The sequence below is a fragment of the Aulostomus chinensis genome, chromosome 6 (genome assembly GCF_037954235.1).
Source record: "Aulostomus chinensis isolate RoL2024-O1b breed Wild chromosome 6, RoL_Achi_v1.0, whole genome shotgun sequence".
In the NCBI taxonomy this organism is placed as follows: domain Eukaryota; kingdom Metazoa; phylum Chordata; class Actinopteri; order Syngnathiformes; family Aulostomidae; genus Aulostomus; species Aulostomus chinensis.
The window spans coordinates 8,668,303-8,695,030 of NC_141325.1; the positions used below are offsets into that span (position 1 = coordinate 8,668,303).

A 26,728-nucleotide genomic window follows, 5' to 3' on the forward strand; every position below is an offset into this window, starting at 1 on the left:
AGAGGGGCAGTTGCAGGTACTTCGCCACTGGCAAAGCAAAACTGTGCAGGTTTTCATGATGTTAATCACACATGCACCCAAATATCAAGGGTTCCTCTTTGTTCCATGATGCACCACTCTAACACGAAACCTACCAGTATTCCCAGTAAAAGATGAAAAGAAACATGGGTGTCATTATTACGATAATAATGATGATAATAATGATGATAAATGGCAGAAGTCGTGATTCAACTCTCCTTAATAAGCTTCTTGGTCTGGTATAAGGAGGTCTTCATGGTAGTTAATAGACACTTCACATGCTGTAGAGCTCCTGACAAGATTCCTTAGTCTGACACGCCACCACAAGAAGTTTTATCACAAAAATTAAACCCTGTAGAATCCTTTGTATTTTTGAGTGTCTGAGTTTCACGTTGCCACTTAAAACCGTCCTCATGTGTTGATTTAAAAAGGCATTCACAGTTCCAAATCGGTAGCAAAATGAATGAGCTTTGCTTGAAGAGGAAGAAAACGCTTTCAATTGAATAATCCAACAAAATGATTCCGCTCAGAAGCAACAGATCATTTAAAATGCATTCATTATTCTTGATAAGAGTAGTTGTAGCCGGAAAATGACCATAATTCAGTCTCTCTCACGCGTGCGCGCACACACACACACACGTGCACCCATCCAGGGAAGCACATTGGCTTAAACACTCCCCTTGTGGCGCTGATGTCACCACCCAGGTGCAGCGGGGACTGATTAACCACTAATGACTACCTGCCAGTCATGAAAGAATCTCCCATTGGTCCACATCATGATGAAGCCTCTCTGGCTCGCCTGGCCTTTGTTTCCTTGGAACCATTGTTCCGTTGTGTTTTCTCCGTGAGGCCGTCTTCCTGTGATAATCACACATTTCATCTGTTACTCTTCCCCAGCGCTTGGATCTCAGGGGATAACTCTCCAGCTAATAGTAGGGAATTAATGCAGAGGCAGGCTATAGTTAGAAACATTACTCAGGCTTTGCATGGCATGTTTGATGGAGACAATACGCCTCACATTGGTAGCCATTGTTTTCTTGGCTGGCATTGGAAGCAGTTGGTGGGTTTTCAGTCGTCAGTGGTAAAATCCTTTGTTTCTTTTGGACATTTCACCATCCCTCAGGAAGTGCTGGATTTTTTTTTTCTCTCTCAGAGAACATAAATTCATGAACTACCACGAGCAAAATGGAAATTTCCCTGAAATTTTCCCCACATCTGTCAGTAGTTTTGGACTTGAGCGGTTGATAGAATCAGCAACTCCTCTCCTGATGAATTCTATTAATGTAAAGACTTTAGCACTGATATGTTGGTGTCTTTTCTGAATCCAGGCTGGGACTGGGAACAATATCCTATCCTGGGATTTGGCTTATTTGTTAAAAACTTTCTTTCCCGCTACTCTTTATTCTATTACTACTACTACTACTACTACTACTACTACTACTGCATTGTCACTGGCAGTGTTTATCTTCGTACTGCAGCAGCTGGCACAAAGTTGTGTATTGTTGGATAATAAATATGTTAACATTTTGCTGCATTATCCTCAAGATTTATTTTTGTCCCTGAACTTTTTCACTCTTTTGATCACATCATGAATATGTTTGATTTGATTTGAACGCTGCTCTTCTTGTCTTTGCTTCATTTTCATTTTTTTCTTTTGGCCTTGAGATGGACGGATCCACAGGTAGGAGGACTCTTGATGGTTGGTCTGGTTTTGATAATTGGTGAACTTGCAATCCCTAAATGGGCTTCCCAACACTGTGGACTGCCAGGGCCTGTTGAACATTATTTCCCCCCCCCCCCTCTCTGGTGATGGTTGCAGCCTTGGCATTTACCAGTCTGAGCCTGATTACATCTCACACACAAACCTTTTGAAGTTTCCTTTCGCCCTGCAAAGATCGCAGCTCAACATTATTTGTGGTTACCCGAGGCTCATATCCCACCATGTCAGCATCCCTTTTGGTCTTTTTTTTTTCCCCCTCCTTCTCTCGAATGCCTCAACACCAACTGATGAACCTGCGATGACCTTGGTGATGGGAGTGACAATATTGACTGAGTCACTGTTGATAAGGTTAAGCACAGCATTGGGATTGTGTTTATCCTGTCTGTGGGTTTTGTTTGTCCTTTACTTATCAGTGTTTATTCCTTGTTTTCCTGCCCTTCCATGGTCTTTTTTTCCGTCCAGAAAAAGGAAGGAAGCTCTCCTTTTTTTCAAATGTAGGATTGTCGTTTAAATTTGACGTTGACTCCAGTCAGACAGGAGCCGACATTGTGGCAGTCTGGGAGGCAGTTCCATTGATACTTCGATCAAAGCCATGTATATTTAGCTTGAAGCCAATGGTGACTGACGGCCAACAAGAGCTAAACTGCTCATAACTTGTCAGAAATATTGTGGTTGGCCCGGTAAAGAGCTGGTCAGGTCTGGTCATGTGTAGAAAGTCATTGTTGGATCAAAGGTGTGCAACACTGTTATGAACGGGACTCAAATGCGGCTCCAACACCTATTTCAGTGTTTGTTGGGAGGAAGCACCTCAACCCCGATGGGAACTTTCTGGTGTTTCAACCATTGCCCATGATCGAGTGTGTTGGAGTGCTCACCGTGGGAAAAAAAGGATCCTAATTTATTCCATCGGCATTTTCGCCAATTCTATAGGATGTGGTGAGAGGTAGTGGGCACTATCATCGGTGAGAGCCCTTTCAACCACCACCTCACTCTTTAAAAGTTCCCAAAACAGCTTTCTAGACAAGGCAATTACATTTGCTGAGTTAAAGCAGTTTAAACAGACTATATGGTAAATGGACCCTATTTATATACGCTTTTCCGCCTCAACAGCTCTCGAAGCACTCTACAATTTAGTTAACTTAATTAAAAATTACTTGGGACCTCACTTATATTCTGTTTTTAGCGGTTGTTTGGTCTACAGTTAAGTGCCCACCCTTTTCTAAAGAACATTTTAAGACCTCAGATATTGAGGTTAAGCATGTATTAATTAAGATCAAGGGCACAGTGATGCTGTCTCCAGGCAGAGGGAAGTGGAGCTGTCATGAAGCTGGATTTAAAACTCAGGATACTGCAATTACATGCTACACGTTGTAATATCTTTCCCAACTGAGCCACCAACATGGCCGTCAATCTCACAAGACTGACAGCAATCCCTCTTTGTCTTCTTGTGACACACAGTAGATCAGCTTTTATGGTCCCCCTCATCTTTACAACTGTGTGTGTGTGTGTGTGTGTGTGTGTGTTGATTAAAAGTGTTATTTATGAGGTTGAAGTGCTGAGTGCAGGGATTGTTCATTGTACACAGAGGAGAGCGCTACTACTGCTTGCTTTCTTGATTTAGGACTAAAGCTCCATTCCCACCTGCCTAAAAACCCTAAAAACACCTGTTCACACCTGGTGTTTTTTTTTTTTTTTCAGCTTCGACCTGCATGTCCTCCTGGGTCACATGATCCTGCTGTAGACACAAATATTTATCAGCTTCGATTGGCATTGATGGGAACACAAAACCAGCTTGAATATGGTTATTTTTATCAACCGGCCTTCAGCGCTTCCGATCTCTGACGTGCAGTCAGAGTTTCACTATCAACATCGTACATGGAGGCAATGAAAGCTTGTCGTCTTTCAGTCCGTCTTCAGGCTGAAAATCAGACGTCACTGTTCTCTGAGGCTTTTACAACAACCACTAAATATTATATATGAGCCTAAGATGCTGCGTCCTAGCTATGTCGGAACAGTATCAGCTGGCTCTCCTCAGCAGGTTTACCCTGACCTGGAAAAACCTGCTTGTACGCGGGTATGTACGAGTGGGAAAGGTGTAACGTTAATTTCCTGGGGTTAACGCTGCCATGATCTTTATCCTATCACTAACATCAACCAAAACCTCAGATTCCAGTTTTTTCCCCGTGCAACAGAGGAGTCCCGCTAAGGTGAGTGTTCACCACAACAAGTAATGCAAACAAAGAGTACACCCATACACAGCCTGCTGAGTCTTGGTGCTTCACCCTCCTTCCACACCCACGCATCTCACTCAAGCTCACTCACTTGAGGTGAATTTTGTGCTGCCTTTTGCATTTCTCATTTGCTTTCCAATGACATTTTTATTAAAAGATAAATAGGATACAGAGGCTTTGTGCGAAGAGAACATATTAATTCAGCTGTTGCTTAATTACATCTGGGATTTAGGTATACTCTCCTGTCCAATTTGCTACTACAGTTCCCCACAAACCCCTTAGCGTGCTACTAATCTGCAAACCAAGTGTGGTTTTTTTTGCTGTCCCCCCCCCCCCCCCCCTCTCTGAACACATTGGATTTAAAACGGGATTAATAGAATAGCAGAGATGTAGCATCACTCAATCACTCCAGTTCTATCACTGAATTCAATTCAGTCTGTTTTGCCTTTAATGCCTGCAGCCTGCTGCTCTGGTCTTTTTCAAGGGCATGTTTGTCTGTCTGGTTTTCAAACATTCATTCATACTCTTCCCATACATTCATTTGAAGGAGCTTTGATGTGACATAACAGTTTTTATTAATTACAATGTATCACGACAGACTGGCCCACATTCAGAGAGAAATCACATCATTACCATCATCACTCACTAGGATCATTTCCACCACACTGACGATACACGTCCCCTCCGTGTGTGTGTGTGTGTGTGTGTGTGTGTTTGTATGCACCAGCAGAGCACAGATGGGTGGCATCAAAACATTTGCAGTACAAAATAACAACCTGCTCACAAAGACAGACATTAGCTGCTGCATCAGTCAGAAGATTTTCAGCGTTTAATTACCTCGTAGCATTTGCAATACAGATGTTTATTACAATTTTAAGAGCTTTTTGAGGCTTCGCAATAACATTTGTAACATCCATCTTTCAAACAGAAATGTTTGGCTTGTGAAGTGTGACATGTCTCTCCATAAAGACACCTACATAACATCCACAGTCTGTTTATACTACCGGCAGGGCAGCAGAGAACCCCTCTAAACACAGACAAATAGCACAGAACCAAAGAACCCATTTTGGAAAAACAGATACTGTATGTAGCAAATCAGTTTTCAATTTTTCTTTTTTGTTTTTGCAGAGAAGCAGTTTTTGTGGTTTTACATTCTTCAGGGCGAAGGAGCTCCAAAAGCATCCAAGCACAAACGTAATCTTAAAGATGACCTTTTTGATATTTGAGCTCTATTAGTTTACACTGTGATGGGAAGGCTGTGAGGGAGAAGGGATTAGATGTGATATGGATCATAACACACTGAAAGTCAGGATGTGTCTATCGGTTTGTGGAATATTCTTCGGCACACTGAGTCACATGGTTTAGCCCAAAGTCAGCACAATAGTTTTGAAGTGAGGCGATGCAGGTGAAGGAAAATAGCTCTTATGTTGTCGATATACTTTTGTAAAACTCAGGTTTTAGTAAGTTGTGTTGCGGGAAAAAGGCTGATTTTGGAGTCATGAATAAAGCAATTGGGTGATTCCATAAATCTTAGCTGCCATAACACCAACCTCCACGAAGTCATCTATCATGAATTGGTGAGCAGTGACAACAAATCAATGCCAGATTCCTCTGTTGAATCTCATTGCATTTGAACTAGATTTTGGCTGGAGTCTGAACCCAGCCTACAAATCCCTCCTGACTCATTCAGCCTTCCTTATACACACACACACACACACACACACACACACGTACACGCCAGCGTAATGACGATTCGCTGTCGCTGTCTTCCTAATACCTCCAAAAAATAATGCACCCTAATTCATATAGAGCTTTTAATCAGGAACCAGGAGCAATACAAGACATTTGCCCCATTTCTATTAATTTATTGACATTTTACAGTGACACTTCACCTGAAAAGTGAAATTTTTCCTTTCAAACCCTAAACAATAAGTTTCTTGCATCACTTCTTTGTGACTGGAGAATACAGAATGAGCCACCCACATACATTTAGCTTGAAGCTAATGGTGACTTATGCTTAACAATGGAAAAAGCTGCCCAAAAACTTGAGTTTAAAAACTCTAAAACTCCTTGTCTGGGATAATCAAGATCTTAATCTAGTTTTTATGCTCAGTAATCCACAAGCACTTTGACTTGATCCAAAAGCAACAAATTATGTTTCATCAATTGTTCAACTTTGTCAAACACAACCAGCCAGGATTTTCAAAACTGCTCATTTACGGTTGAGGTACTAGAAGTTTTAAGTTTCCAGCTCAAATCAAAGTGTTGGTTGATAGCTGAGGATACAGCTGGATAAAAGGGATGCAGATTGTACCTTGTGATGTGCTTGAGAGTTTGTAAATGGCCGTTTTTGAGTGGTCTTGCCATTAGATTGTTATCGTTAGCTTCAAGCCAATGTACAATGCTAGCTAGTTCTGCCTTCTGGAGGCACACTGGAGCGGTGTTAAAGGAGAAAAATGTCTTTATGAGCTCAAGCCACCTATTTATTAGTACTTGAAACGCAAAACACACCTTTAGGGTGAAGTATTCCCCAAATCCAAACCATAATCTTTCCCTAACCAAGTTGTTTTTAGAGCCTAACCCTCAGCAGACCTTAACCACAGCGTCAAAACAATCTCACAATATTGCATTGCCCACTGGGAATAAAAGGAATATCCTGCAATGTGAAGGTACACTTATCGCTCAGGCTTCTGGACAATCACATGGATTATGCGTGAACAATTGTGCCGAACTTCTCATAAGATAACGTATGAATGTTTCATGGGAATATGTAGCAGTATGCCATTTTGTGTGTTTTTGAGTCCTAGTCAGCGTCTCTGCCCTCCACTTCTAAGACAAAAGAAGAGAAAATAGTACAATCTAGATACTGACACAGTCTCCGACACAGTGACTGATTTCTTTGAGCAGCTTATTCACATTTGTACATATATTTTTGTTCATTCCTCTCAATGATATTTCATTTTACAAAAAAAAGAAAAAGTAGCACTTCTAGAGACCAAAGTTTAAGACTATCACATACAGTATAGGCAGCATAGAAGAGGAAAGTTGGTTGAGTAGTCTATTATACAGTAGGTCACTTGAATAAGAGAGAAAGATAGAAGTCTGTGATTGTCAGTCCTTCCTTTTCTAAGATGTCCGTTCTTTTTTTTTTTTTTTTTTTTTTCACCGATAGCTTTGCTCTGAGGCCTCAATGCGGGGACAGCCAGATCTTCAGCTGGAGCTGTGTTAAATTTTTCACCGAGAGCTCCGGCGTTGTGCTGACAAGTCTTCATCACAAACGAACATCCCTCTCACAGCCTCTACCAATAACTGTCAAAACCTCACAGCTCTCCAGCATGACACACCTCATAATTTAATAAAAAAAACAAAAACAGAAACACGGCAGGTGCACAGTGAGGCCAGCTGAGATGTTGCTTCTTTGACATCGTTCGTGTGCACTGTTTGTCTCACAGTTTTTTCCAGCATACACACAGGCCCTCACACACCCTGCCCTCTGTTATTGCACAGACTTATGTGGCAAGTTTAGAGTGCAAAACTCTACTTGTCTGTACAGCAGGGATGGATTTTGAGGTCCCTTTAAAAAAAAAAAAAAAAAAAGATGTCATCAAAAGGGTAATTTATACCCGGCACTAGATATCTTAAATTCATTAAGACGTTCCTCCATCCCCTGCGTGACTTCTTGGTGAAACCAGAACTCTGAAAACACTAGTTGAGTAATTGCAAACGATAAACTAAAGATTAACAACATTAAAACGGCCATTTACAAACTCTTAAACGCATAATCCAGCATAATCCAAGGCTTCTCTATTCAGTATGCTCAACACTCCAAAAACACTTTGATCTCAACTAAAACGTCTCAGCTTCTACACCCTGGCCAGGACTCTGCTGCTGGATCTTTGCATGCTGTGCAGCGTTACCTCTGGGTAGCAGAGAGATGAGGAAGATTTGGCTTACACTGGATGGTGCGTTTGAGACTTTCCAACGGGTCGTTCTGTGTAGTTCTTCATTTTAGGTGTCCATTTGCTTCTGGTATAGAGCTGGCATTTTTTTCTTTTTTTAAAATTCTGGATTACCCAAGAGTTTACGCATGTGGGAAATCACACCTTCATAAATTAAAGACGTGATGGCAAGGACTTGATAAACAAATGACACTTTTAGGGGAAATATCACTCCAAAAAAATGCTGTCATTAACTCAGGATTGACGTTCTGACCAGTGACAACAAATTCTTCATCCTGCCAAATCAAATGCGAGCATCCATCCCTGTTGTAGAGTCCATTGTGCAGTTCACGAGGACAGGCTACGTCGCTGTTAAGAGGGAGCCTGACCAAGAAAATACATCAGAGGATTATTTTACACATTTGTTCAAACATAATTAAACCAGTGTTCAGTTTGTGGTTGCAAAAGGCAACCTTTAGAAAGAAATGTACAAAATGCTTCAGAATTTATAAATTAAATACTATAAATCAACCAAAAGAAGTCAAGTACACAAACATCAATACCATCAAGTGCTGTTGTTATAAACAAGTAATACCTCTAATTCCAGATCAAATTAATTTTTTTCAGATAAATTAAATGGCCGTGACTATGATCTTCTTTTTAATGTCTGTAAATAGTAAAACGTGAAATGTGTTTCCTTGCATGCTTTTATATACAATGTGTCTGTACTGTGTGTGTGTGTGTGTGTGTGTGTGTGTGTGTGCGCGTGCAGTGTACCTCAGTAGTTGAGATGTGTGGTGCATTACAGAGTTAAATTCAGAGGTATGCTGTTAGTGGACTGCCAGTAACTCTGTGTGTGTTTGTGTGTTTTATGGAATGTGATGGGATGTGAAGGTGTGAAGTTGTGGCTTATAGAACATCTGCCGGCCACAGTAATGATGGATGTTTACTCTCACTCTCTCCCCGAGGACATTCCCACCACCAGCAGCCGCCTCCTCCTCCTCTACAATCTTTCTCCTTCATCTTTCCTTCGTCCTGTTTTACTCCCACATCGTCTTTCTACTCCATTTCTTCCCGTTCGGACTCTCACCTTTCCTATCCATCTCTTCCCAAGATGCATTTTTACCTCTCCTCTTCTTTCTCCTCTCCACTGCTCTCTTCTGTTTTCTTCTCCCCCACATCACTCCATCCTTCCTCCTCAGCCATAAAACAATAAGTCTTGAATGTCTGTGAGGAGACTGTGCTAATGGAGCCCATTAGGCTGTAATGAAATATACATTACACCATTACAGAGCACGGGGCCTGACTAAAGCACTGCACCGCTCAAATAATAAAACATGCACAATTCAATTTCCTTCTCGGCCCGTTTTGAGTGTCTTTCAGCACGTGTGTGTGTGTGTGTGTGTGTGTGTGTGTGTGTGTGTGGAGATGGAGGGATGCCTGGATAGCGTATACAGCGCGCGCGCATGTGTATGTGTTCTCATGTGCATTGCATCCAGCACAGATGTGGTTTTCAAACATGTCTGAGTGCTGAGAGCCTTGATGATTTAATATGGGTTGACCAAATGAACCACACCTTCTACAGCGCTGACAGGCTTCCTTAGCAACCTTTACACTCCGCACCCCATCCAGACTAAACCCCACCCCCTGCCCCCCACCCCAAACGATCGTCACACAGCTGCGGATAAATGAATCAATTGACCTCCGACATGAGTGCTTGACATCACGAGTGGAGCATCTGTCACTTTGTGGGTGTGTGTGTGTGTGTGTGTGTGTGTGGGGGGGGGGGGGGGTGTGGTCATCAAAGTGGTCATTGTGTTACCCTGTGTATGACTGTGCAGTCAAGACCTCAGTCTGGTGCATGAGGAGAAACAGTGTTGATCAGTGCTGGATCGATGGATTTTACATTTCAAATATCTGACATTCACAATTATGATATAGAATAACATCATTAGTTGGTTGGAACCCCCTCAGGCAACTCTTCCTCCAGCTTTGTTCACTCTTCTGTTAGTCTCTGTCTAGTGGCGTTAATCATCACCGTGCCTTGCTGGATGAATGTTGGACAGTTTGGAGACAGGCAGCTAAACAGACAGGCTGGGAGGGGCAAACACAGTGTCTTCATGGCTCAACGTCGCTCTGAGCCATTTCCTCAGAAATATACAGTCTCGTATTTACACTCAAAATATTGAAGCTTTTGGAAATCGCTCCCTCGCGTCTCCATGTTTCCTCTACTGAAATTTCCAGATGTTCAGATGTGTCATTTTGTCCGACAGGCAGTGTGTGTGAGGGGTTGCTAAGTCCTCATGATGAGTCGTTACATCTGAAGTCCTGCTAATCAGGTTTGATTAATTTAGCCCCTGTCAGTTTTAAAGCATTTGAAAAGAAGTGAGAAGTTTATTTTTTTTAAACCATCTCCAGAGTTCAATCACTCTTTGTAAATGTCACTCTGGGACGTAGCGAGGGAGTTAAGATGCTCAGAGGAGGGAATTGGGATGAGACGGGGAAAGAGGCGGGCGGGGCTGAGTTAAGGAATTTTTCTGATTGCCTTTAAGAGTTTGATAGTAGTTTCACAACCTGTACAGTGGATCCTTGCACGCACACACGCACACGTCCATCCCAGTCCACACACACAAAACCATGCATGCAAATGACTCACATCAAGTGCACACACACATACACACATTAACATACAACACAGTTCTCATTTACACACTGCACACAAATCTCTCCACCGGGGTCCTCCTGCGTTCAGCCCAGTATATCCAGGTAGACAGGCGAGGCTTTGGCCAGATTGAGCAGCAGGCCGTGGATTTCTTTAATGTTGAGTCTCATGTGCGGCTCCCTCTGCCAGCAGCCCAGCATCAGGTCATACACTTCTTTAGGACAGGTCCTGGGGCGCTGCAGCACCCTGCCCTGGGTTATACACTCTATCACCTGGAGAGAGAAACAGAAAGACAGACAGAAATCACATTCCTTGTCAGCAGCAAGCGAATAAAGAACCAGGACACCCCCCCCCCCCCTTCCAATCTATTCAAGCTGAATTTAACAGCTCTGCAAGTTCAAGCTCCAGTGAAGGTGATGGAGCATCTGCTCGGTGAAGTTGTTTCACCTCACTGCAGCACCATGCAGTAAAAATGTCACCGTGAATAAATTATTTACTGAGGGGATGAAGTTGGACAACATCGGAACTGACAACCAGACAAATCCGACTCTATTTCTCAAAAGCAGTGCAAGAGGAAAAATCTCCACCTTCTTATTTTTCCCCCCATCTAATTAATTCAATGTTTTTCATTAAAAACAAAAAAATAAGCTTTAAACTTACTTTAGGATGAGCATTTGTAGAGACTTAAACTCCTGCATTCAGAGGAGGGATCATTCTCTGACAGCTCTTTGGAAAACATCTATACCGTTATTTGCTCTAAGAATCATTCGGCCTTTTATAATTTCCTCGGCTATTAGATGCACCTTTCTGTGTGCATGCAGTGAATGCTAATTATGAACAAACAGCTCCTTAAAAGCTTAAAAAAAATTTCCTCCAAACGGTTTGATGCTCATGTTTATTTATCTCTTTGGCATTAAGGAGCCAGTCCATATGCTATCATTTTACCAAATAAAGAACCTACGCATCCTTGTTCTCTGGTAGCAATCGGTTTTTGAGGGCAGTCAAATAATGGGTATGTCATTCTGAAACCAAACCTTCTATCCTTTAGTTGACGGTATCTGAGAATTGGATTTGCGTCGAGAGGTGAGTGAACTGCAAAATTTAGGGGAGATTTAATGTAAATGGAGAAAAAAAAGAGGAGGCTAAAGGTTAATCTGGGATGTAACCAGAGCGAGTTGGAGGAGAAGGCTGTAACCAGAGTTGGGGTGAAGGTGAAGGGTTGAAGGGCTCTGATGCTGCAGGGGCTTCCGGAAACTGGGTCAAGTCCTTTAGTAAAAGGGAGATTTGTAAGCATGATTAAATATTCAGGACGGGCAGACAGCCAATTGTTTTTTTTGTGTGTGGGGGGGGGATTATTTATTTGCTGATACAGGAAAACTCTTCTATCTTGGCACATGCATTCCTGAGATGTATTGGGAGCCTCTTTTGTCTGTAATTTCATGTAATGTGAGACGCGTTCGGAAACATTTTGCTGATTTATCAATTTCAGTTTGACCAAAAGAAAATTTGATCAGTAAACACTCGAATACATTTGTTGTTTTTAAGATGCAGAAATTCACAGATTTTCACTGAAATTGGCTGATTTCTCGGAGTTGATTGTAAATTGAGCGTCCGTATTTTGTTTTATTTCTTTGAAGGCAAGATCTTGATTTCTGACTATTTTTCACTCCCAAAAAAACGAGTATAAGATTTATTCTCATAAAATATTTCTGTTAGACTTAGCTGTGTCTTTTTATGCTTACCGTAATAAAAACTGCTCTCATAAATATAAAAACACCATCCTTTACTGGCTGCTTCACTGTTAATGATGAAGTGATGATTAACTGCAGCAAAACAAACGATAAACTGTGTGGAAAGCTTTGTTTTTTTTTTCTGAACAATTTCGCATCATGTACTTAGTATAACATTTGAGGGAAGTGCTGCTTCCTCATCTTTCAAAGCTGCAACATCCAACGCATCACTGTTGCTTTGTCCTTTAAACACTTTTCATTTTTTTCCCCCTCCAGTTTAAACCCACACTCTTTCAAGTACCGTGGTGCCCATTCACAACAGAAATGTTTTCTCTGTTCGTGCATTCGAAAGAGGAAAGGGACTGAACTGAGTGAACGACCTCGTTACTGTACCTCGTTATTGGAGAGCTGGTACCAAGGCTGTTTGCCGTAGGTGAAAATCTCCCAGAGAACAACCCCCAGACTCCACACATCACTCTCCGTGGTGAACTTCCTGTACATTATGCTCTCGGGGGGCATCCAACGGATTGGTAACATTGTGTGACCTCCCACCTTGGAGCACATACGCACACATACACACACAAAAGGAGAGAGAGAGACAGAGTAAAGTCAGTATTCAGTAGAAAGAGCTGGAGAGGAAATTAACTGAAGATTTAGAGGGCTGTGATCCTCAGGGTCGATAATCTGACAGACATCCACATAATATACCAGGAAGCTTTATTCTGTTTCATTGTGTTCTTTTCTATTCCGTTCCGGGACACAATGCACTGAGAATGCATTGTCACACAACGTTTCAAATCCAGCACCTGGTTCAGTTAAGAATTTCAATAAATTTTAAAAAGCACTGCAAATATTTCCTTCCCCCAAAGTGCTGATTGAAGCATTGAAGTGAGGTTTGATGGTTTGCAACAGTATTGCACCAGACTTCATGTCTAATAAGTGCATGCTTCAAATTGAAACGAGTATATTGAGAAGGAAAAGCTTTATATTCCCTCTAGTAAAAGCCGTGTCCAGATAACATTCATTGTATGATGGCTGCACTTCTCCATCGTCAGACTGTTGGTGTGCAAGAAGAAGTTGGCTGGTTGCTCCATGGAGCAGCATGCTAACCCGAATCCAGTCAGACATCAGGAGCGTGCTAGCTTACAGAGCACATTGTAAAAATGAACCAAAATTTGAAGGAGTAGCTCTGCATTACACTGTCCGTTCATTATGGTCACTCAGTAATTGGTAGTTTTATAGGCCGGCGTGTTGCTGCTCAATATGCGACAGTGGAGCAGGGTTGTCATGTCCATTCCTGAATTCATAAACTCACCACAGATCATATAATCTAAATATAAATGCACGACGCCCCTAACTCAATCTCAACCATTCATCCGATCAACGTCAAACGTGTGCGCGTTGCTGGAACCTCACGGAACTGCAGAGCTGCTGTTGAGGGTCTGGGCTCTGACAGTCGAGGGTCTGAGATGAACGAACCATTGCGATGACACACCCAGGTGACAGGTTTTTGACTGATGGACGGAGATGACAGTCAACTTCGGTTTGGCCCAATCCATGATTCTTGCATGTCTAACGACAAGCACTGCAAGGCATAAGTGGGCGGGGCGTGTCGCTTTGAGGTCAGTACATATCGGAGAGTAAAGTCAGAATCCTAAAACCAACTCCAGTTTGATAAATGTCAAACATTTGCTGGTTCACATATGTGGCTGGATGACGTTTGACAGTTTTTTTTTTCTTTTTTTGTAAGAATATCATTAACTATAAACTGATGGTATTTAATGGCTGGCAGGTAATAATCCAGCTGGAACCGGTCATTTCATTAAACTCTAATCTGAAATAAGCCTTCTGATGCTCTTACTGCTGACTGAGAGCTCTTTTTTTTTAAATTATTTTTTATTTCTTCAACAGGCGGTGATTGCAGCCCAGTAGCAGGTTAATACAGCTACAGAGGTCAGAGCAGGAAAAAAAAAAAATCATTTTATGCCTCATCAGTGAGCAGAGGTGAATGAGCACCTTGGTCCTCTTGCACACACTAGCACGTAATTATGTTTGGATAAAGGCTATAATGAGTTTACATATTAATTTGTTGCCTCTGTTGCTCAGCTGTAACAACAAACTGCTCCTCTGTTAATCCTGGTGATTTTTCCCTTAAAGAAAGGTGGGGGGGGGGGGAATCATTATTCCACCTTGTCTGACAGTACAGTAGGTTGTTACACTGAAGTGTGATACTTATGGGAAGTACTGGAGCCAAGATCCTAGGCATTTCTTTTTTTTTTTTAATGACAATATGCCCCATCAAAAGGAATATTTCTCGATGTCTTGCACAAAATTTCATGCATCTGTTTTCAAAGCAAATGAAGCTCAGCTCATTGAGGTGCGAGCAGTTAAACATGTTATACTTTCAGGTGCTTGAATCTTCAATCTAAACCTGCGTGCCGTGAAAGTGAAAAAAAACCCTTGTGTGACTGTTGTTCTCTTTCTTCCAATATGTCCTACACACACACACACACACACACACACAGAGCGTACTTTTTATCCGGGCATGAATCTACCGGGTGATCTACGCTCCGCTGCTTCACACAGATAGCACAGTCCATTTTCTAAGGTTTATGCCTGTTATTAACGGCTTGGTACCCACACACTCGGCCTGTTTCTGTGTTAGTCAGCGGGTTATTTAATGGAGTAATAAAATGTGCACGGTCACATTGATAGCCATCAGGTTCAATGGTACGTCGAGGGAAACATATCTCTCTCAATCTCTGTGCCTCTTACTCTTCATAACCAGGCACCTTTTTTTTTCTTTTTTTCCCTCTCCCTCCAACGGCGTGTCTCCCTACTGTTGTTCCTCCATTGGAATTCATCTTTTGGTTGTAACTGGCATGAGGTAGAGTGCTGCCAAAGTACTCAGTAAGAAGTATAGTGAATATATGAATGATTATTATGGTAATCTAACACTATACAATATAAACAAGAAATTATACATGTTCTCTGCCACCAGTGGCGTAAGTGGCGAGATTCAAGGCTAAGCCATGAAGGTGACCCTCTTTTAACTTGGCTAAATCACCATGGCAACATGCTTTAAACCTAACCTATGTTCAGAGTTTAGGCTATAAGGAGCTCCGCCCTCTCACTCAGCCTTCCTGTGGAAATGGGGTTTTCTTCGGAGTGTTAAAAGAGCAAAGTGATCCGATACAGATTCACAGCAGCGGGGTGTTTTATATGCAGACTGAGCCGTACGTTAATGCCACCAAACACGGTGCATAAGGATGAAAATCCTCACACATCTGAGTTAAACAAAGCCAGACAACTGCGGTACTGCAAACTGCATGCATCACCTTGCATATTTCTGCCACAGGAACATACACTTTGATGTTTTTATGCTCGGTCCGGCCTTGCTTCCAGGTTTGTTTAACCCTGCAGGTACACCAGGGCCCCAGTTAGAAAATTAATGTCTACTGTGCACAATATTCAATACAAAAATGCATTGAAGTCTGATTTGAAGGGGGACTAGAGTGATTTTTCAGGTGTCCTTCAGAAAAGGACCGTGTCAGACCTTGACTACATGCAATTCTTGATGTTCAAAAATGCTCCATCAAGTATGAGTTCTAATCTTTTTAGAAGTAAACTCAAGGCGGTGAGTGGTCAAATCAATGTTTCAGTTTATCTTGCAAATTAACAAATTTTCCCCTGGGGTTTTTATATAACCTCATAACTCCATTAAAATGACCAGTTCCTCTTGACTGAAGTAGGCAGCATGTGATTGGTCCGCTTGTGTGCTGAAGGAAAATAAAATGATGCCACAAACACTCCTTTCCATAGGAGTGTGCACACGCTGGTTAAGTTAATCTCCACCGTCAAGATAACGTAGTATATCTAACTGGTGCTTTATGTATTCCAGTCCAAGCAGAGAAGAGACTTGCTTGATAATTTAGCCGTCTGTAGCATCGACTATCGTCTGATCAGTAAACAAAGATTGACTTAAAGATGTCTCTTTTATCTGCTTCCAGAATGCCCTTGTTAAACAAACCTTTTTTGTTTTTTTTTTATCAATGATGCTTCATTTAACTTCCGCCGCTGAACACTCAAGATCAGCTGAACTTCAACCTTCTGTTGGATGTGTATTTAACTTGCTGCGTAAACAGCTACTGTAGTGTCAGCAGAGGAGTACATGTTTTCTTTCTTTGCATATCAATTGGAATAATTTGGCTCTGCTCTCTAATGCAAACACACACACACACACACACACACTGTATATACTTTTATTGTATTCCCGTCTCTGACATAATGTGTCTGAAACTGCTCATACCCATTAGTCTTTTTGTTTTATTCATCGTGACTGATCATTTCCCCTGATGGCCTGAAATATTAATGCACGCATGCGTGTGTGTGTGTGTGTGTGTGTGTGTGTGTGTGTGTGCGTGTGTGCGTGCGTCCGCGTGTGTGTGTGCGTTCTCCTTTAACTGACTTTGTGGGGTCTGAAAACAGGGAGCTCACTGTACTTGTGGGGCCAAATTCTGGATGCTGTAACTTTTACGGTTGGAAGCCAGTTGAATGGGGATGGCGTTTGGGGACAGAAAAAAGCTGACTTTTAGGACGGTAGGTGGGTCAGAGTCGAGCCAGAGTCGTCTCAAAAATATGTTAATGTCACTACTGCACAAGTAACTTGAGTAACAACACGTGTTCAAATCTGACTGAACCCTGTGGGACTAAGGAGAAAAGAATTAGTCAGACTTCTCAAAATTCTCTGTCAGTGTCACATATTGCAAAAAAAAAAAAAGATGCAATAAAATGAATAAAGACTGAGATTAAATTTTCTTGCAATCCAAAGGGAATTCAAGAAAGTAGGAAAGTCTGAAGGTACTTGCTGTCAAGTATCTTCGATGTCACTCTTTGTCTACTTTTCTTCTTCTCTCTCTCCCTCAGTCTCACATATTCTCATCCTCTCCTGTCTCTCATCCCATCTGCCCAGCAGTCTGTGTCTGTCTGTCTGTCTGTCTCCAGCGGTCCCGGCTCTAATGATGCATATTTATAAGACAGAACCAAACCGCTGCCCAACTCTTCCAGGACTGTGTTTTTTATTAAAAAAAAAAAAGGGGGGGGGGGCTGAATAGAGTAGATGATCTCTCGCTCTCTCTGTAGGCTTCTCCTGCAGGCTGTGATCTCCTTGGCAACATCAGTGGTTAAAAAAGTGAGAATTATGGGATGTGGAATAGGCGGGGCTTATGTGACTAACCCCACCTACTCATTGGTACACGGGAACCTTAATTGCCCTCTGTTGCTAGGAAACAAAAATCCAGTGAATGTGTGTGTGTGGGGGTTGGTTTGATTCTTTAGGAATAAAGTAGTTAGGCTTAGATACAGCATGTTTGACATACAGTATACAGTACTGGTCTGTGTTTGTGTTCCCAGTGTAATGTAGTGAAGTATTTTATATTGGTATGCTTCACATCTTGACACAAGCACTACTGTTAACACATGATCTTAACAATTACGTGAACCCCCACCCCACTCCAACGCCAACTAACTCAACGGCCAGCGTTAACTCCCGTTCTAAGGTATGCTGTACAATGAGCCCTACTCTGTTCTGTTTTTATACTTCAACAATCATCTGGTTTTCATGCTAAAAACAAAAACTGAAAGGAAATAATGCACTGTAGCTCTTTAGTCAAGCTGTTTGTGTGTATCCACCCTCCCCAGCTCTAACAGCAGCTCAGCCCCGCCCACAGGTACAAACACACGCTGAGAAATGTCTGCATTGAAAGAGTGAATTGTCTGCCAGGTTCATTTTGTAACAGGGGATTCAGTGACGCTATAACATCATCTGTCCCCCGCCTCTGCTTCTATTTTCTCACACATACACTCATAGGCTCTGGGGGGGGCCTCCAATTCCTCTATGACTCATCTTTGCTCCTGTCTGACGCAAGAGCATGACTGGGTCCCCGCTCTCTAAAACTCCCCAGCACCAACCTCCTTGCCTCTCCAGGATGCTGAACCATGGCTGGATTACTGTGTTTTACCTCCCACCATCTTGTACATCTCTTCTGGTGTGATGTGTTTTTCCCCGTCCGTCTCCCCCCTCCGTCTTATTCTTGTCATTTTGTTGCTCTCTCTTTTTCTTCTCCCTCATGCTTGATGTTCGCTCCATGGTCATTTAAGGCTACAGCTCCAGTGTTTGTTTCTTCCTGCTGTACACCGTCTCCCCTCTCCCTCCTCAACATGTGTATCCTCCTTTATTACTCTATTACTGCCTTCTCTCCTCCATCTATTTGTGTCTTGTTTTCTCCCTTCCCTGGCCTCCCACTCTTTTCCCTCCGTCTCTCTTTCCCACTATTTCTTTTTTTCCTGCTTTCATCGCTCTGCTACCCTCCTGACTCAGTCTTCCACATTTCCAGCCCTCTCCTTCCTCCCCTCCAGTACTGCCTCAGCATACTAAACACAAGTTCTCTGATTACTTTTCTTCCTGAGAAACGTTGGATACAACTCAGGGGCTCACTACCGCTGCTGTCGTCCGTTACCATGGCTACAGCCTCGGCGCTTAGCTTTATTGAAGAAGGGCACGGGGGGTAGGGGGAGTTGTTGTGTGTCGTCACACAGGGATGGTACAAAAGAGAGCCACGGACAAGAAGCCTTCAACCTTGTACATCTTTAGTTTGATGACATATATACAGTAATTGGTTGTTCCAAATTTAATCTGGACCATGTTTGGGGAAAAAAGTCAATGTTATGTGCTGCACAGATGGACTGTGGCCATGTGCATCACGGGTCGTTTTCACGCCGACGGCAGGTGAAATCAGATTAATGAGCCTTATTAATCGCCAATTTAACAAACTTAAATTTGAGGTTTTCTTACAGTTTTATGTTATTTAAAGACTAATAGAGATCTAGGAATGTCTCTGCCCCTTGCTCTCCTTCTCGCAGTCTTATGCCGCTGTCACTCTTGTCACTTTGCCACAGTGGATTGGAAAGGGGATTCAAAAATGGACAGTTGCTGTCAATCAATCTTTATGATGTATTAGATTTTGGCCTTTTGGAATGTTGTCAGCTGAACAGAAGGGGGAGAAAAACACATTCTCTGCTGAGTCTTGGTCTCTTGGGTTATACTGACACCCATAGAGGAGCTGTTAAATGAAACACACACTAATAAACATAACACCGAGATGGGCACATGTGTATGTTACATTATTGCTGCACACCCTGCAGAGTACATACTGTGCAGACTGCATAAATCCACTGTATTTAATACAATTCTGAATATTCTTTGAGCCTGTTCTCTGTTGGGCATGTACATTTACCCTTGGCCTGCTCATTGATAACGTTATCAGGTTTGCAGGTGGGCGGCACAGTGGTCAGCACTGTCACCTTGCAACAAGAAGGTTTCAGGATCGAGTCCCGGCTCCAGCACAGGATCTTTCTGTGTGGTGTCTGCATGTTCTCCCTGTTCCTGTGTGGGTTCTCTCTGGTACTCCAGCTTCCTCCCACAGTCCAAAGACATCAAGAGGGGACGAGGCTGATTGATACTCTAAATTGACCGTAGGTGTGACTTTGAGTGTGAATGGTTGTCTGTCTGTATGTTGGCCCTGTGATGGACTGGTGACCTGTCCAGGGTGAACCCTGCCTCTCGCCCAAAAGCACCCCCCGGCCACCCTTAACAGGATAAGCGGAAGGAAATGGATAAATGGATGGATGGAAAGTTCGCGGGTGAATAAACACGGTTTCTTTTCTGTTTTTGTAGTTTGACAATTTTAGATTAAGACCTAATGAACAGTTTGTTGGAAAATTACTATCTTTAAAATTACCACCTTAATCCATAAAATGTCATCCCGTAAAAATCCAACAGAATCTGTAATTAAATTGCTTATTGCTTTGTCACATATTGAACATTTTAAGCCAACACTTATTACATGGATTCCAGATTCAAAGCGTGAACTTTAACAGCTACAGTTAATAACGTTTAGGCAAAACCTTCAGCTGAAAAACCTGTCACAGAGGCAGCCAAATGTCAGCAAAATTGTATCCTATTTGTAATTTGAGTTTCTAGTTTGATTCTTTGTTTTTTTTTTTACTCTTGTGAACAAAAGAATGCATTGAAATCTTTGGATGCTTGTCATGCAGCTGTCCGGTTAGTCAGGTCTTTTGTAAAAAGATGTTGGGTAAATAAATCCTCTCAACTGCGGTAGTGCTAAACCATGGCAAAGAATTCTGCAAGTGTTGCAAGCTCATACTGCAAGCACTGTCTACAATATACAGGCCTAATCACTGCACTGTACTCCGATTCCATGTTCCACATTGAGCTTCTTACTGGTAGAGTCCGCCAGTTGTGTCCATGCAGGGGAGGAGCAGACAGGGTCCCATGCAGCAGGGAGGAGGGAGGCTATCAGAAGGGCCAGAAAAGAGATTGACACATACACCTACCCTGTAGTAGTCAGTGCTGTAGACATCTCTGGACATGCCAAAGTCTCCAATCTTTACCAGCAGGTTCTCACCAACCAGGCAATTTCTGTTAGATCGCAAACACAAGCATCACATCAGCAAACTATAATGTGAACATTTTGGAAGAATTTCTACCACGTTACCAGCTATCAAAGTAGGTGGAGCTCAGTTTGAGGAATACAAATCGTTCCTGCCGCATTCTAGAAGTACTTACATAATGAATATAGTGGAACTAGAAATAGAGTGACGCCTGCGAGCTCGTTCAGGGAATCGACTCGAGCAGCACGCCTATGACATGCCTCATATTCCACACCATCTATCAATCACCCACTTGATGATTTGTTTAAACTGCAGGAACTCCCCATCTTTCCCCTCTGCTTGTCTGCAGCCCTGCATTGCATATTAGTCATCCCCACCAGGTGCACACACGTGGGAAGTGACTATGTCCTGCTGTCGCAATAGATATTTAAAATTTGAACAATAATGTAAAATCTGACATCTACAGTATTTCCTAGAAACGCATCAATAAATCATATTCAGTTTGGTGTGTTTGTAGTACTTCCCAAACCACATACAGACATTATAAGGAGGGAAAACACTGGCAGAAAATACACTCAAAGGCTATTATAGCCGATACAGAGGGTCCAAAAGTGTACTTTTTTCTATGATGAAAAATTATTACAAATAGAATAAAATCTTGAAACAGGGTCAAATAATTTTTCCATGGAGATGATCGAATATGATAATGAAGTTAGTGATGAACCTGGTGGCCAGGTCGCGGTGCACAAAGTGCTGTGATGCCAGGTAGACCATTCCAGATGCTATCTGCTGGGCGATGTGCAGCATCTGGGACTGAGTCAGCTCCACAGGTCTAGTGGTCTGGCCCTCTGCCATCAGAACTGCATCTGGTCCGTGAGCCCTGCAAGCCAACATGTGGAGAGGATTTTAATGTGTGGCTGTTTGTTTTTGTCTTAACTTGAAATTTGGTCACAGTTATTAGCCTCCGACAAACATCCTGACATCATCTGCCTGTGTAAGGAAGTGCATCATGTGCTGTTGCTGTTAACAAAGTGGGAGATGATTTCCTTTTTACAGGGCAAAGATGTGATAAAGAAAAGAAACGCACCTAAGGAACTTGTTGAGGTCTCCGTGCTTCATGTACTCAAACACCATGATGAGAGGGTCACTCTCCACACAGACGCCATAGAACGTGACAATGTGTTCATGCTGCAGGTTGGTCAGCAGCTCAGCCTCTCGGTGGAAATCCTTCCTGGCATTCTCGCTGGCCTCTTTTAGTGTCTGACCACACACACACACACACACACACACACACACACACATAAAGAAACATTGTGACATTTTAATGAAACTGACAAATGAAAAGCTTGCACATTATGCCACTAATACTAAATCGTTCATTTTCACAGTGCTCCCCGTCTGCTCCAATTTAGTTGACAGATGTCTGCTCAAGGAAAAAAAGAAAGCCTTGTAAAAATGACTTACAGCAACTCGGCAGAGAGTGAGACTCGCACCGTGGCAGGGCAAGAGGACAATTAAGATGTTTTATATTAATGTAAGTCATTACAAAGTAAAACAGTGTTTATGTTAATTATATTTGTGCTTCCCCCGAAATTAATCTTTATCTACCTTCCATCAGTCAGGACATCTGTCAGGGAGGTTGTGTAACAACCGTATGTGTATGTGATGAAAAAAGATGGAAAAAGAGTTGGGGAAATGAAAGTGATACAAGTTCTGTATTCACTTTACATCTAAAGAGGCAAAACTACAGACAATTCCTCTTGTCCTACATTAATAATTGATTATCGTCCTTCCTACTGTATATGACATGGATAGGATACTTTTCTAACGCGTATGTTTGAAACTCCCCTTACAAATATAGCCCTAAAGCAAAGAGAGATGTCATTAAAAACTCTGAGTAGGAAACGACCCAATGACCTTGTGGTTAGAATGCTGAGACGCTAGAAAAGGAGAGCCACCGTGGCTCCACCCACCTGAACTCAGCCAGTCGCTTACCATAAAACAAGCTCGGCCATTTACAGGCTGTTACGTGATATGGCATGATGACAGTGGCGTGGTAGATTATTACGATGGCCATCGTACGAAAGCGTACAACTGCATGTTGAAATACAATATTAAACATATGGGAAATCTGCAGAAAGAGTATGCGGTCCTTTTCTAACATTAGCATTACTGACATTATATTATTGAACTGTGCAGGGACATTTCTTTTATTCATCAACAAAGTACAAGAGCACCCTGCCCCAGAAAGGGCGACGTAACTCAGGAGAGAGTGGACGTCCACGGTGGTGTCTTTCCACCGATGACTGTGTCGAAGTGTCTTTGAGCGAGACTCATACCCCTAAGTGATCTTCATGAGTAAATTAGTACTTTACACTGTGTGGGAATGTGGCAACACTGACGGTGAAGGAATTTCAATAAGAAATACCATCGTTGTATCACTGACAATTATTGGTGACTTATAGATCAGGTAAATGCCATTAAAATGTAAATATTAGGTTTTTGAGGTTCTGAAAAAATAACTATTTAAGTCCCAAAGCTGTTAAGGTGGTGATTTTCTCACTTTATAACACCGTGTAATTCAATATAACCAGACCTAAAACATATGCGATGAAAAAAGTCATTTGCTGTTGTTTTCTACTCTACCAACCACTCAAGGCACTTTAAAACACATTCACCCTTTCAAGCATGCACGCACACATGCACGCAGGCACGCACACACACACACTCTCTTATGCCCTATTGGCAGAGGCTGTTATGAAAGGTGCCAATGTGCTAACACATACATTGAAACACTGAAGGCTTCAGGAGCAATTAGACGTTCAGTAACCTGCTCAAGTATCACTATATTAACTTGCGAGCTAATGAGATAAATCAGGTTTTATAATGGAGGAGGTGAAACACCACCAACAACCTTGGAACCCCAGATGTATTCGTATAATGGTATCAACCATTCATAAATGATATATGAACTATTCATAAAGCCATTATACTTCCAACTTATATAGAACTACAAGGCTTCTACATACATCCACTACTGCTGCATTTGTTTGTTTATTCAGTCTACTGAGGCTTAAATACAATACACTTGCTCCTCATAAAGCAAACATATACAAAACAAAATGTGATTTTAGAACAACTAGATTCTTTTCCGGCATGCATTGCTCCTTTGAGGTCAATCAGTGAGTTGTTTGCAATGTCAAATGACCACTTTCAAAAAAAAGAAAAAACTAGTCATCACTGTATTGAGCAAACAACACCAGCGTTATAACGCAGACTGAACTCTCGCACTTCGAGTCCCTGAATGCAGTGTTGCCGTCATTTCCAGGCTGAAAACCATGATATTGCACTGTTAGTCATCTAGTCTGTGCACATTCAGGTCCCTCGACAAATAAAAAGCAATCAACATCCCCCGGCTCAGGAATGCAATGACTCACATTTACATGTGTGAAGGAAACATTATTGAATGTGCAAGGTGTTCATGATTGATGATATGCAGCAGAGGAAGTGGATGTGGATGGGTGTGTGTGTGTGTGGGTGTGTGTTCAAGTGTGCATGTGATCAATGGTACCTCAGTGTGTAGTAAACAGTCACAGTAAAACTTGCTTTTGTAATATTGCTGAATAGCTGATTGATGGTGGACTCTAAAAACACGACCTGCAGCTCTATTAGCGCGTGCAGGTTATTGTAATATGGCGCACAGGGGACGATATGTTTCTGTAATGTAGTAAACTGAGCAAAGTGATTACATAGACATGACTGTGTGCACAGGGGGAAGGAGATATTTACAGGTAAATGGCATCACATAACTTGGTTCACCGGAACTTGGAGCATCTGTCTCTTTATGATGAAACAAAATGACTTGATGATTCAGTTCCATCGAGACAGTGTGACACCCAACAAGATTTTAGCGTTTTCTCATTAAAATGCAATGAATGGTTACATTCCTGGAAGTAATCGAAATGTAAATCATCACACAATAAAAAAAAATGTGCCCATATTTTTAGTGAAAATTGCAATTCGATGGCACTGTGTAAAACATGGAAGCAGCAGCTCTAATCTGGTACCTCATTTAAATACTTAAAATCATCAGCACAACCAAATCACAGCTGTGTGTCGCCATGGAGATGCACCCAATTGAACCAGGTTTCCCTCTCACATCACAGCAGAAGAATCCTAATTTAATAACAATGATGTGGTTTCCATGGTGCCACATGGTCCAGGTCACGTTCACCAAGTGTATCCACTGTAACATCAATAAAATGGAGGTAAAAAGCATTTTTATTTTTTTTGATGTTCAAAAATAAATAAATAAATAAAAATAAACATTCAAATCAACATGACCTGAGATATTGTTGTCACAGACTGCCAAGGACACGCGCTCTCTAGTCCTGTCAATATTTGTTTTGCAATTTGGGTGTACCACTACTTAAGAGAGGGGGATGATGTCATCATCATCTATTTGATAAGTGTGTGTCCGTCAGCTCTCACTACATTTTCTCTCTGTTGATGCAGCAACAAAGAGGAAGGAAAGACAACTGTAGAAGAATAACTCACACCAGAGGAAGAGGAAGAAAAGAGTATACGGTACATTAGCTAATTAAAAAAAAATCTGAAGAATTAGTGGAGTTTAATCAATGGACTGGCTCGAATGACTAAATGATTAATCAACATTATGCTGGTATGCAACCACATTAATAACAATTTGATAAGTACAATTTATTTTTAATGGAAATTGAATACTGATGACATTCAGCAACACACAGCATCTTGTTTTACATCAAAGAACTCTGCTTCCCAGAATATTAGGGTGCATATTTTACAGTGAGACTGAGCTGAAGCTAAGCTGGCGGCAGAAGCTAGTGGGCCACCAAGCTGTGCTGGAAGGAAGTCGGACGTGTGGAAAGATTTTGGAATAGGGGAGAGTGTCAGGATAAAGATGAGAGCTGCAGAGGCGAGGGAGAGAAAAGTACTGCAGGTGAAAGATTTAGAGGTGATGGAGAGGAAGTGGGGGAGGCTCAGGGGGTCTCTTACAGGTCATGTATTGTTAATGAGCAGATCTTCACCAATCAGATCCTGTTTCACCACAGTGAGAGCTTTGTTGATGGAGAGATGGGTGGATGGATAGATGGGGATGGGAGGACATTCCTGAGGAAACCGTTCAATCTCAGCCTGGAAGTCAGTGGTTTGAGTGTAACTTCACCTTTTGCTTACAGGGGAACTCGTAACAGAAATGATAGCGGCGGAAATAGAGGACATTGCGAACCCTCTCAACACAGATGCCATATGCAGGATTTCATTTCAAAATATATTCATTCCAGGAACACAAGATTATCTGCTATACACAGCTCAATATTTGAAATTCACTTCAGGGATCAGATTCCGTTGCAAAATATTGTTGAGATGGCAATAACTTCCCCTTTGATAATGGCATTAGAGTTTATTTTGGCGTCACAAATCATTCTGTTGGAGCAGGAATTAAGAATTGGTTAATGCCATTTTGAAACCAGACTCCTCATATACAGAAACATTGTCTGTGCGGATCATTTTATTTGTTTTTCCATGGACAAATTGTTATTCTATGGTTAATGGCTTCAGATCATTGCTGCCCATTTTAATTCAACTCTAAAATAATAAACAAACTTGAATGTGGACTTTTGAGTGGTATAAAATTACAACCAGGTCTCTTTTAACTTTCAAAATCAGGAGTGGTGCAGTCGTAGAGGTGACAATGGAAAAGTTACGGTTACCTTGACAGCCACGAGTATCTTCTCCTGGTCAGGTGACAGGTTGTAACACTCAGCCAGGAAGACTTTCCCAAAGGCTCCCTCTCCCAGCTCTCTCTTCAGGACAATGTTATGTCTCTTAATATGCTGGACAACTGTTGAACAAAAGTAGACAAAAAAAGAGAAACAAAATAGGTGTTGACAGTATAGAAAAACTACACAGATTATGGA

The 26,728-nt window shown here is 41.9% G+C and overlaps 1 protein-coding gene and 1 long non-coding RNA gene across 2 annotated transcripts in view; one reads left to right on the forward strand and one right to left on the reverse strand.

Annotated features, from left to right (window-relative positions):
* LOC147259980 (uncharacterized) overlaps positions 1-26,728 on the forward strand; it is a 36,652-nt gene that overhangs the window by 4,055 nt on the left and 5,869 nt on the right. The gene's annotated exons all lie outside the window — the stretch shown is intronic.
* ntrk2a (neurotrophic tyrosine kinase, receptor, type 2a) overlaps positions 4,533-26,728 on the reverse strand; it is a 79,376-nt gene continuing 57,180 nt past the window's right edge. Inside the window, exons 14-19 of the mRNA XM_086206289.1 lie at positions 26,522-26,652; positions 21,859-22,031; positions 21,496-21,651; positions 20,715-20,799; positions 12,693-12,851; positions 4,533-10,841 (exon numbers count right to left, since the gene is read on the reverse strand). Of these exons, the coding sequence (XP_086062415.1) occupies positions 10,656-10,841; positions 12,693-12,851; positions 20,715-20,799; positions 21,496-21,651; positions 21,859-22,031; positions 26,522-26,652 (890 nt within the window). The 3' untranslated portion in view covers positions 4,533-10,655. The remainder of the gene's footprint in view (positions 10,842-12,692; positions 12,852-20,714; positions 20,800-21,495; positions 21,652-21,858; positions 22,032-26,521; positions 26,653-26,728) is intronic.